At 41.6% G+C, this 12,583-nt stretch overlaps 2 protein-coding genes across 6 annotated transcripts in view; both read left to right on the forward strand.

Moving 5' to 3' along the window:
• The first annotated feature begins 338 nt into the window (after positions 1-338).
• On the forward strand, positions 339-10,937 carry gdpd2 (glycerophosphodiester phosphodiesterase domain containing 2). Of its 3 annotated transcripts, XM_056600548.1 has the most exons (15): positions 339-464; positions 1,724-1,950; positions 4,269-4,372; positions 4,493-4,586; positions 4,880-4,939; positions 5,213-5,311; positions 5,473-5,566; positions 5,867-6,012; positions 6,261-6,343; positions 6,431-6,587; positions 7,185-7,391; positions 7,491-7,639; positions 8,823-8,970; positions 9,364-9,451; positions 10,087-10,937. In XM_056600548.1, the coding sequence occupies exons 2-15, from the start codon at positions 1,852-1,854 to the stop codon at positions 10,152-10,154; spliced, it is 1,596 nt and encodes a 531-aa protein (XP_056456523.1). In that variant the 5' UTR covers positions 339-464; positions 1,724-1,851; the 3' UTR covers positions 10,155-10,937. The 3 variants fall into 3 exon arrangements, with proteins under 3 accessions (XP_056456523.1, XP_056456524.1, XP_056456525.1); XM_056600549.1 differs by lacking the exons at positions 339-464; positions 1,724-1,950 and adding an exon at positions 1,994-4,002; XM_056600550.1 differs by lacking the exons at positions 339-464; positions 1,724-1,950 and adding an exon at positions 4,090-4,191.
• Positions 10,938-11,001: 64 nt separating this feature from the next.
• The window catches only part of dlg3 (discs, large homolog 3 (Drosophila)), a 74,170-nt gene continuing 72,588 nt past the window's right edge, over positions 11,002-12,583 (forward strand). For all 3 annotated transcript variants that reach the window (XM_056600536.1, XM_056600538.1, XM_056600537.1), the window contains exons 1-3: positions 11,002-11,136; positions 11,295-11,347; positions 11,784-11,915. In XM_056600536.1, coding sequence (XP_056456511.1) covers positions 11,105-11,136; positions 11,295-11,347; positions 11,784-11,915 — 217 coding nt within the window. In that variant the 5' untranslated portion in view covers positions 11,002-11,104. The remainder of the gene's footprint in view (positions 11,137-11,294; positions 11,348-11,783; positions 11,916-12,583) is intronic.

A 12,583-nucleotide genomic window follows, 5' to 3' on the forward strand; every position in this document is an offset into this window, starting at 1 on the left:
AAGTAAGTAAATTTGATTTCTGCAGTGACACGTATTTCTGCAGTGGATTTCTGCAGTGACACGTATTAAACGTAATGAATGATTTTTCATTAAAATAAAAGTACAACTTAAAAAAGGGACACCCGACATTATTTTTTTAGTGAAACGGTAAAACAATTTAAACAAATAGTTTGTCTATTTGATATTTGATGTGGCATGTATTCTGCTAAGCGTAAAAGTCTTTTGTTAATATTATTGCATGACAATAAGGAGCGGCATGAATGAAACGCATTCCCCCATGTCCACACCACTCCCACTTTCGCTCCCTCATCCATTAAATTTCTGTCCATGCACTTTGCGAACCGTTCCGCAACAAGTGCACACGCGAAAAGATAAAGTGATGGTTCCTTCAGCGCACATTAAAAGTGTTTAAAGTTTATTCAACACTCTAAAACAGGACTATTTTGCACCGAACCAATATTAAGGTAAGTCAACTTTTATTAATATAATGTTTGAGATAGATAGATAGATAGATAGATAGATAGATAGATAGATAGATAGATAGATAGATAGATAGATAGATAGATAGATAGATAGATAGATAGATAGATAGATAGATAGATAGATAGATAGATCTTTTTATTTTTTGGTCAAAATATTACGTTTTAATTAATATAATGGCATGATATTTACAATTAATGACTTTTAATCTCTCAGGTTAAGATATTTGGCAAAATCCCTGTAATATAAGGAAATACATGTAATATAAGGAAATGTTTCATGAGTCAAAGTCCGACGGCTTCATTTGCCACATGCCAGGTATTACAGTGAATAGCCTGGAAGACATAATAAAAATAATACACGCATTCCAGTCATTATAAAAAATAGAAACAGGTAGGCTATCGTGGTGTAGCTGGTGATAATAGCTAACGGGAAAGCAGGAATGGACAATTTGAGAAATTTAATATAACAAACAAAAGTGGAGAGACATTTAATTCAGGCAGTTAATGGACATTGTTTGCACATGACCAATACATGTGTAAAAGTGTTCATGTGATGATGATTCGATTCGTGTTGCGGGTGGACAAGTATGGCCTGGGGTTGCAACGATGTTTTGTGGCATGTTTGTGCTTGATAAAGTCCACGCAATTCCATAAACGGAGTTTATGGAGTTGTGCAAAGCTGAGTTGTGCAAAGCGGAGTTGTGCAAAGCTGCCTTAGAGCTCCGAGGTGTGGTGGTGGTGTGTTTCTAACGCCCGCCAGATTATAAATCCAGCTATAGTGGCGAACATGATATTAGCAACTGACAAACGGACCAAAAAAAATATTACAATATTATTAAAATTATACTCAAAGGGAATTGAAAAGTTGACCCAGGCCTATTGTTACCACCGAGGTTTTAGTCGGTTTTTTTGTACCAAGTAGAGATTGCAACTAAAGCGATGATAAAATATAAGATGTAACATTAGCCTATTCATTTCCCACGCGCGGACGACCAGCTACAGTGTGGGTACGTGCCTGTCACCGAGTCGTGTCGTGAAGGCTTCTATAGTGTGACATCAGTCCCAGCCAGGCCGGTCTTTTCATATGCACCCCCTCTCCCTCCCCTTCACCCCCCTTGTAAGGGCTTAAACATTCTCACGAAGAGGGCTCTTAAGAAGAGCCCCAGCAATATGCCCCCCATAATTTGCTTCAGCATGTATTTCTTGGCCTACTTGCATATTGTCTTTTCACTGCTTCCCAGAAATGGCTTGTTTTCCCTGGATGAAGGAATAATCACCCCCACCACCACCACCACCACCACCACCACCGCCACCTCCTTACAAAGACACCCTGGGAAAGTGCTCCTGGAGGGGGGAGCCATTGGAGGGAATGCTGTCACACAAGAAGGAAGAGAGCGGTTGTGGCCTAGTGTGCCTCAGAGGTTTCTACAGCTGCAACTGCAGGCAGCCGGAGGGCAGGAAGAGAAGGGTGCGTATCAGCAAGGCAGTGTTGAGCGTAGCTAGGAATATTGGGCCCCATGAAAATATTTATCGCGGGCCCCAGAGATATCAGAGATATGTCTCACGGGAAAAAAACTGAAAGAACTTTTAAAGTTTTTGTCACTGTAGATCAAATTATGTTCTCTTTGCTTTATTTTAAATGTAAACGGAAATGGCTGTATTTCACAACCTACTGATAAATCGTATATGATTTAAATTCCACTCTTCCTCTTAGGGCCCCCTGAATCTACCTCACCTTTCAACCCCATAGGGCAGATTTTCAGCTTGACCACATTAAGAATACATGGACAAGCACACATGGAATCTTTAGTTTGTAGACCTGTTGTATAAGTAAGGGACAATGCCTGCTTATACCATGGTCACTTGCCAAAGAAAATAAATTAAGACCATTCATTGATATTTTCATGCATTTTACAATCCAAATATAACGTTTTTCACAAGCCATAACTTTGTTTCCCTGGTAACGCCTTTGTGCTTCAGCGTTGGTGTTACGTTGTTGCGCAAAATTTACTCAAAGCAATTCATGCTCCCTTTTAGGTTGCGCGTGTTGCCAAGCAATTTACCGCCAGAACAGTAGGTGGAGTAATATGTGGAGGAAAGTTTTTCGTTGAAGACGACCTCGAGAATGACGTCTTTGTCTGTGGGAGTCGTTGGTTTGTTTATGTGCCAGATCGTGTTCTCCCCATACACAGTGAATGATGGCAACAGACAGAGGAACAGGGGTGATGAAGTTGTTGATCATTGGGGTTGTATAAATGTGCATATCTCTCTACATTTTAAAACGACATAATGTGTTGGCAGCAAAGTTAACTTCACTTCAGGTTAATGCTTTTGTATATGAGCCTGCCGGGTGATACTCCAGACAGGAAGTAGTAACCAGACCAGCAAACCAATCACAGCCTTGCAGGCTGGGCTGCTCGCGTAAAAGCTTACGTAAAAAATGACGCAAGTCTAGAAAAATCACCCGACGCACGCAAGACGTGAGAAGTCGCGCAAGGGGGGCGCAAGGGCGCGCAAGGGCCTCTTGCGCTTGCGCTTACGCTTACGTAACCGAGCATAAACCAGCCTTTAATACCTGGAACAACCATTACGCTCCCGTAAGGGTTCTTATGCATCGGACACGTTGTTCACTCCCCTAGTAATTTGGACAGACCTTAGCTACGAATTGGCAACGGAGGTATTCTAGTCCGCTCAGCTATGAGCCAGAGAGCTAACATTATGCATTGTACATATTTATAATTCGAAATTCGTCCCAGCCTTTATACCACAGATACTCTAGGGTCTATAGCATATAACCGCGTGGTCTGATTACAGTTTAATTCATTTTTCACAATTTACCAGCTCTCGTTTTGAATACCGAATCACCACGCCATTTGTTTCAATGGGAATCGCGACGGTCCATACTTTCAACATAAAGTGTACAAATTTATAATTTGAAATTCGTCCCAGCCTTTATACCACAGATACTATAGTGTCTATAGCATATAACCGCGTTTTCTGATTACAGTTTAATGCATTTTTCACAATTTACCAGCTCTCGTATTGGATGCTGAACAGATTATTTGACTGGAACTACAGGCGTCCGTATATCAGTTAAAGCACACCCTTCAGCCAATCAGAATCGAGTATTCCCCCAGACCGTGGGAATAAACAGTTTCATATAAATAAACAGTTTCCTGTGTGCTTGTATGGCGACAACCCTCATTCTCATATAACCGTCACAAAATCCCTGTGATTTGGGATTAACATTCCTGGTGGACTCAATTGAGACGCATTGTCAAATGATTTTCCGCGTGAACAGTTTTATAAAACAGCAAGCCTCGGTGTCGATTGGGCTGAATTTTTTTTCTTTCCTGAGAGACGTTGGGTTATCGAGTTTCTTCGAGCAGTTGGTGGGGAATGCAAAGTGTTGTTGTTGTCAATGTTGACACTACAGTCCTTGATAGTTGGGCCTGTCGGAGCCTGTGAGAGGACAAGCAGTTTAGGACGGTTGCATTGTATTGTTCCACAGCATGAAGTGGTGATGTTTTTAAAGATAATTCACAACTAGCGCTGCTCACAGAGACGTATTGAAATATTTTGGAAGTGATCCAAAGGCATGTGCTAACATCTGCAGCCAACATGCATCTCCACATATACTCAAACACCTGCCCACACCCTCGCATCAATCCCACAGACATGTGCACGCACGCAAGCAAACAGAATTATGGTAACAAAGAAAATAGGTAAACATGCATAAGCCTACTATTGTTTCATAACCACTCAAACCAGTTTTTTCTCTTCTAGCGTGAGGGATGCTGGCTGTCATTGGTTTTCCTGGCCTGCCTGCTCGCTGTTTGTTGGCTGTATGTTTGTATGGTTACATTCAATGACAGAGAGGATGTTAATTGGTAGGTAATTTCTCACTCACTCACTCACTCGCATAAATAGTTAGATGTACACACTTGCATTCACCAACAAATTGACCCCTCAGAAGGGCTAACGCTAGCTTGTAATGTTTTTGTTATCAGGAAGGGCTTCACAATTCTGAAAAAGTGGGTGAACTGGTTCATGGTGGCGATCATTATATTTGCTGTGTTGACCTTCTACTACGCACTGCTGCTGGTAAATCAAACCTAATGGAGAATATGGAGAGTGTATGTAGCTTGTGTCAGCATTTGTGTGGAAGAAATTATTACTGAAAGCCCTGTATTAATGCAACAGTGATTAAGATTGTTTAAGTGTATTTTATACCCAGTTATATATATAAAGCAGAAATCCACCACTTCCACAGTATCTTCCTACAATAGCTGTACATTTAAGCATACATGTAATTAATCATAGTATTCATTCCTATTGTGGATTTAGGAAACAGGCTCAGGTGGAGGTTTTATAATGTCTTACCTTATTGATTTCAGGTCTTTGCACTGTTCCAAATTGCCTTGAAAGAACCACTTGAATTGCACTGCGTACACCAGGTTTGTAAAACAACGAAACAAGGAGAATGTTCCTAATAGGACATTTATCTGATGCTCATATCGAAAGCAGCTCACTTTTAATTCAGACACATGTTATGACGGAGCAAGCACAGCTTACAGCTCCATGCACCCATTCGGGATCAAATGAAGATGTTTCTGTTTTTGAGTTCAACTAAACCGTCCCACACTATTTATTTTGCTAATTCCTCACGTACGTTACCTGATGTGTTCATCCCTGTTACCACATTACATGTTTGTATCGGTCTTTCCTAGGTCTTTCTGTTAATGGGTGTACTATTTGTGGCCTTGGCTGTTGCTGCATTTACCCATGGGTGGCCAGGGGAATGGCCCACGGTCGCCGTCTCACTCCAGGTACAGTCCATTTAAGGTTGACAATACGGGCATGACAACACCTAGCCTTATATCAGTGGTGCGCTGCTGTATCGTGTGTGTTGTGGGTTCTCTTTTGGCCACGCCCCTGCATCAGTGTATCTGATGTGTGTGTCTGTGTGTGTGTGGTGGGTTCTCTGTAGGCCACAGGCCCCTTCTTGCAGATGGGTGCTGTGGTAGCACTGACTCTTCTCAGCTGGTTCGTCATCCAGAGAGTTCACAAAGCTCGCAGAGTAGGTGAGTGGCATTGATCCTTCATTAGTACTCAGAATGACAAACAAATACATAACAAAAACTCACAGTGACAATTACTCAAAATGGCAACCACAGCTTATTAGTCCATAGTCAATTAATTAGGTATTAACACTAATATAAGTCAGCATTTACAATAAGTAGTGGAATTGTAACTTCGTTAGATTGTGGGTTTAACGATTCATGTTTACGTAGATTGCTTGTGGATTTTTGGGGGGTAGAAATGTCCCATTTGCTCTGTTGGCTGATAAGCTGATGTATTTGTCCGACCTGTTTTCCCTTTAGGATCCAAGATCCTTCTGTCGCTGGTGTTTTCTATCATAGTTATAGCTGTGTACCTGAGTCCCCTACTTATCCGGTGTCATACCCCCTGCCTGTCTGACGACATCCCTCCCAAACCTGAGCTCATTGGCCACCGAGGTGCACCCATGGTGGGCTCTCTCTCTCTCTCTCTCTCTCTCTCTCTCTCTCTCTCATCATAATGTGTTTTACCTGGCTCAGCCTTATAGAGATAAAGAGTCTGCATGTACGGGAACACTACAGTGTAGCTGCCTTTTGTTACATACTTTTTCTCTGGGCCACAGATATTCAGAACTTGACACTGTTTTGCTGAACCAACTCTGGATATATGTGTTAATGTTCTCTCTTTCTGTCTGTCCGTTTGTCTGGTTGTGTTCAGCTGGCCCCTGAGAACACCATGATGTCGTTCGAGAGGAGTGTGGCATGCAACGTGACAGCCTTCGAAACAGACGTGCAGATCAGGTAGTGTGTGTGTGTGTGTGTGTGTATTGGGGGGTCAACACATGTTGTATAACATTTGCCTGGTTTAACCTTAACTTCCTCCCCCAGTGGAGATGGGGTTCCCTTCCTCATGCACGACCATGACGACTTCTTTCTGCGGACAACAGACGCGAAGCACAAGTTTGCTGGGCGGGACTTCAACAAGAGCGGCAAGCTAACGTTGGAGGAGCTCCAGGACCTGAATGCCGGTGACTGGTTCCTCAAGGTAATAAAGGCTGTCATCACTTTCATTGACATTTGGTTTCCTCTTGATAAGTGCCTCTGAATTTGTAATCATATTCAGGGCAGGGGGATAAAACATGAAGTGATCAAGACATTGAGGTGCTTGTAGTTCGTCAATGAGGACTCTTCGAGTGGTGGGGTCATACATTGTGTGTGTGTGTGTGTGTGTGTGTGTGTGTGTGTGTGTGTGTGTGTGTGTGTGTGTGTGTGTGTGTGTGTGTGTGTGTGTGTGTGTGTGTGTGTGTGTGTGTGTGTGATGCAAGTGTGTGGGTGTCTTTATGAAATGGGGATTACTTTTTGGTGCCTGAAAGTCCTATGGGACCAATTCCAATGTGCATGTTATGGTTCACTGACGTTTTATTAAGGTATGTAAATATGAGAATTCAATCTTTCTATACCTTTACAAAACAGGTTTAGAAGAGACCATTTTACCTTTCCTACCATTGCCTTAAGTTGTATTTATCATCATTACTGTGTGTTTTCTTTTGAAAACAAAGATGACCCTTGCCTACTTCGTTGTACAGAATGACCGAGTTATACACAGCACATTGGTCAATCAAACACTATGACGTGCTTCCAGACAGACCCTTTCTACACGGTGTCACAGCTGTCACCTGAGGAGAAGGAGATGGCAACCAATCAGACCGTTCCCTCCTTAGTTCAGCTCCTTGACCTGGCTCAGAAAAATAACATTTCCATCCTGTTTGACCTCAAAAACGAGAACGGAACCAACGACACCAACATAGTTGTTGAAACCATCCTGATGTCTGGGATCGACCCCCGTCTGGTCAGTGTCATTGTTAACCCTAGCGGTTTCGTTTTTTTTTTACAGTGCATGTTTTGTTCAATTTAATTCAAGCATTTTATTTTCTGTATTTTTTCATAGATCTTCTGGCTTCCACCAACACAACGAAGCGACGTAAAGAAGAGTGCGCCGGGATTCAAACAGTACTATAACAACATCTCTGATATGAAAAAGGAAGGAGGAACTTCCCTGAATTTGAAGTACAACAGCTTGAACACATATGAACTCAGGTAACAGAAACCGATAGTACTGTTAAATGTATTAGGGCTAGTGGACCCTGCGTCATAGTGGTGTATTAATAACAACTAGACATGTCGCCGCATGTACATTTTCTGAATGAAACTTTGTGTGAGTCAACTCATCATGTGCGCAATAGTCCATGAGCATGATAACATGCTAATACAAGCGAGGCTAATGAGTCCCTGTGCTGCCTTGAAGCAGACTTGTGATTGATTGAATAATTGAGCTGAGCGTTTTTGTTTGTTGTTGGAAGTTATAGCACCCCCTTTCATCAAAGAAGTTTTTTCTTTTTGGGAAACTGCTTATGCGCGCTTTCTATAAGTGTACCAACTATGACAACTCTTGAGTTATTCACTTTCGGAATTGGTTTGTGTTTCAGTCAAGTCAGCTTTTTTTCCCCCAAAACTTTCAAGGTACAGAAAAACCTTTCCAGGTGGACATTTTGGGTTCTTGATGCTAAAGGATTCGGCATTTCAAACAAGGCCCGGTTATTTCAGATGGTTGTATAAACCGGGAGAGGGGGCATGGCTGTTTAAGTTTGACTGGGAGTTATAGCAGACTTAATATACAGGGTGTCCGCGCATCCTTAAAAGTCTTATAAAGTCTTAAATTCATGTTTCTAAATTTAATGTCACATGGTGTTCTTAAATACTGTGACTCAAGGACTTAAATTTGTCGTGGAAGGACTAATTATTAATTTATTTTTCTCGTTGGACATTTCAGGCTTCTTTCTTGCTAGCTGCATATATAAATGATTATCTGCGTGCGTGCTAGCTAGTCTGCGACAATGGGTAGGTGCAAATTCAAGGACAGTTGGCTGGAAGACGTCCGTTTCCGAAGTTGGCTCGCGTCTGTCGCCAACCCCCACCATCGCGTGTTTTAGGTCTTAAATTTCATTCAAGGTGGTATTAAAAAGGTCTTAAAAAGTCTTAAATTTGACTTGCTGAAACCTGCAGATATAGTCGAGAACCTGATTTATTCGTTTAACAATGAACCCTGTACCGACATCCCACGTGCTAGTGTAGATGCAATGATTAATGAGAGTGGAATGTTTATTATCCATGTCGAAAGCATATGCTGTTTCTTAAGTCATCTTGAAACTGATGACAATGCATTTTTACTGATACCATGGAATGTAGACTATTATGTGTGTGTGTGTGTGTTTTTCCCCAGGAAACTAGATGAGGAGAACATAACTGTGAACCTATGGGTGGTGAATGAGAGCTGGCTCTTCTCTCTGCTGTGGTGCACGGGGGTCAGTTCCGTCACCACCAACTCCTGCCACCGATTCCAAAAAATGACGCAGCCGGACTGGACCTTGGTGAGCTCTGCCTCCTTTGAAGACTGCTGTCTGCAGCTGTTCATTAAATAGTGGAAGAACATATGATTAAAACATAGAAATACTCCTGCGTTCATGCAGAAACGCACTTGCATGCCTGTCTGCCCCAGGAATGCAAAATCACACGACACACACACACACACACACACACGCGCGCGCACGCACGCACGCACGCACATGCACACGGACATATAGACGGAATCACAGGCAAACACGCCCAAACACACATGTACGCACGCACACACACAGACACACAGTCAATGTGCAGAATACTATGAATTATCACTTCTAATACAATTACTAAACTTCTACGAAAAACTATCTGTAGATCAATCTAAAACAAGTGTAATAAATGTAAATGTTTCCTTATTCTAGGGACCCACACAGTATACAGCAATATGGATTACAGTGGACCTGCTGTCGTTGCTGATAATGTCTGGGCTCATTTACAAAAGTTTGCTGGGTGAGAGTTGTATGAGCTGTGTACTATACCATGTACTCCATTGTGTAATCTGATATATGAGGAAGATAAGATATCTGCCTTACTTACTTACATGGTCGAGCTGTCACATATCCTTAAATAGAGATTGGTCTGGTTAAAGTAATCGAAACCAGATGAGATTGCCAGAAGCCAAATCGAAACTGACAATCAGCGGTAAAAAATGACTCATATAGGCCTACTATCTGCTCTAGATAAGGGGTCAGGAACTATCTGTGGTGTTATTTTTAATCACTAATTAAGGTCCTTGTTCCAGACAATGACTCCCACTTATCCATTGTTGGTCACACTTCCAATGTGTTGAGTGATTGCACCACATAGCAGGTCACCCCTCCTACTGGCCATTGCGTGGCCAGTAGGAGTTGGGAAAAGTGAGGCTTGGGATTAGTGAGCGCTCAGACTTTCAAATCTTTCACATGAACTGGTTCCATTGATTTAGTACACTGAAAAAAACAGCTTTGCCAAACACTAATATACATGTTGTCTTACACTGCGTTTTTATCTATCCTACAAATACTGGCATTTCAAAAATGTTGCCAAATGTGTTTAGACCGAAACCCATTTTTGTGTTGTGAGTAACACCTGATCTCTGCCAACAGTGCAAAGAAAGAAGAAAAACAGGGTGACTGTCTCGAACGGACACGAACTAAATCCCTTCTTGCCCTAGAGTTTACCTCAAAAGTGAAAGAGCAAGCGTCTGTCCCCTCCTTGCCCAGCAGAACGGTATGGTCCTGGATCAAGCAGAATGGCTCTTGGTTCAAATTATACCATCACTGTACATTTAACTTAAATTAATACAGTTTGAAGCAATAAAGGCTGGGCCCATTGCACTCAAGATATTAATTAATTATTGACATGAAACGTCCCCTTTAAATTCACTGTTTTCCTTACGACTGCTGCATGTTTTCTATTTAGAAAAGTAACATTTGTTATCTTCACTATTTTTTCTTCTTAAAGCTACACTGGAATGTTTACGATTTGTTGATAACATAAGTTCATGTGCTGTAACTTTTGGGGTTGTCTGGTTCTCCGTTTTTTGAGGTTTCTACTAAATGTTTTATAAATCTGTAAAATAATTATATTGATATTGTTTAAATCTTCATCACATTTATACAGTTTTACATGACCTTGGTATTTTTGTAAGTGTTTCGTGAAGAGAGGTAAAGAGATGTGAGAATGAATCCACTTTTCTAAATCATGTAAATTCAATTTAAATTGAGAACATAGAATGTCCAGTTGTTGATGCCTTTTTTAAACTTTTTCATTATATAGGAGTGCTCACTTTATGACCACAAGGTGGCAGACTTTCCCAGTCAGAAAAAATGGTAGCCTACTTGCTGACGCGCCAAGTTTTTTTTAATGCGACATTCAATTAACGAAGCCAGTCTACTATATATTATTTTATTTGATAATAGCTATATACATCTCCATCGATAATAAATAATGAAAGGAATGAACGAGGCTTCTAGTCTGTTGATGATTCCCAAGGGTGGTCCAAACTGCGTTTGAGAGGGGCGGAGACGCAGTGAGGACAGCCTTTTGACCGAACTTTAGGAAAGTGGAGAATATTGTGTACCCGTTAACCGTATCTTGTCTAGGGGTTGTGGAGGGACGCAGATGCGGACCGCCGTTGCACTGCTTCAACAACGGTGGGGCTGTCTATAACGCTATAATCAGGATTAACGAAAAGCATCAACTTTATGTTTAGGAGAGAACTAGGGGCATTTTGCTGGCAATCTATATTAAGTTGGTTCTTTTTTCTTTTTTTACAAACCGCATGACATTTATCTTAAGTTGTATAAATCAGGTTGTGGGGCAAAGACTTCTACCCCTCGTTTCGCGGGATGGTTCATAAATGTGGTAAGTCGCTGTGTACAGGTTAAATTGTGGCTTTTGCATCTCATTTGGATTTATGACTTTCTAACTTAGGTCGCACCGTTAACATTCGTTTACATCTTGTTACAAACTTGTAGAACATGCTAACTTTTAAGTCCCAAGGGAGAACAGGAAGTGTATCTTCTTCATGACTTTCGGTATCAGCAACTTTTCCCAGCCTTGTGATTGATAGGGACAGTTCCGTTATTCCCGTTAGTCCGGTTATTACTTTTACCCAGCTCGATCAAAACATGTATGGACTTCAACAGTCCATACCAACAGTCTTTAACGCCAACTATTATCCGATGCAAAACCACGTTATTTTTTAATTGTTCAATGATGAATGGCAGAATATACTGCCATATAAATGTTTCGCTATTCTCTAGAAAAATAGCAATTTGTGTGTGTTGTTATGTGGCAGACACCGAGCGGGCAGTGGACCTGCTACGGCAGTATCAGGCCAACCTGACCAGTCCACAGGAGCAGGCGTTGAACGCCAGCGTGGGGAAAGTTTCTGCCATCTTTGGAAGCCAGCTGTTCCATGCACTTCTTGGTAGGAAAAACACACACACACGCACACGCACACGCACACACACACATAGAGCATACAAGATATCTCCCATTCACACCTTTCTGGGGATGGTTTGTGAAGGCCATAGTATCAAACCTCTTACAATGTGTCGAAACTCACAGGAAGTGGTATAATATATATTTATTGTTTAAAATAACACAAAATAAACAACCAAAGAAATTGTATCATTTGGATTAGTTTAGTTTAGCTTGGGTTAATTTGTTTGTCGTTGTACTGATATTGCACTATTACCCTGGGCAAGACAGTTGGAGGTAATACATGTGGTATAGAGGGAAACACATGCTCATCTGCTGAGTTTACTGACTGCTATTGCAGCCACCTTAAAGTGTCTGGCTGCTGGATTAGGACTCTCATCAAGATAGATAGACTGGTGCCCTGAAATCCTAACTTCAATACTCAAATGGCCAGCTGCTTTTCAAGGGTATTTGGCCTCATTCATACATTGTTACCATCCGGAATATTCTCACTTCAAACCAGAGCACCTCATCCTGAACACTCGAGAATGGATCCAAATCGGAATTCCAAACATTCCACAGCGGAATTTTCCACTGATGCTGAGCTTTGAGGAAGAAGAGGGGCTAAAACAAACGCCCCAACCAGTGAGACATTCAGGCCTTATCCTCCAACTC

This window comes from Gadus chalcogrammus, chromosome 10, assembly GCF_026213295.1.
Source record: "Gadus chalcogrammus isolate NIFS_2021 chromosome 10, NIFS_Gcha_1.0, whole genome shotgun sequence".
Classification (NCBI taxonomy): domain Eukaryota; kingdom Metazoa; phylum Chordata; class Actinopteri; order Gadiformes; family Gadidae; genus Gadus; species Gadus chalcogrammus.

What these genes read in the sequence shown, in the direction of transcription:
- gdpd2 (XM_056600548.1), top strand. Translation starts at nt 1,852, where the DNA reads ATGCTGTCACACAAGAAGGAAGAGAGCGGTTGTGGCCTAGTGTGCCTC. An exon ending in TCTACTACGCACTGCTGCTG is followed by an intron (nt 4,587 to 4,879) that starts GTAAATCAAACC and finishes TATTGATTTCAG; the next exon opens with GTCTTTGCACTGTTCCAAAT. An exon ending in GCCACCGAGGTGCACCCATG is followed by an intron (nt 6,013 to 6,260) that starts GTGGGCTCTCTC and finishes GGTTGTGTTCAG; the next exon opens with CTGGCCCCTGAGAACACCAT.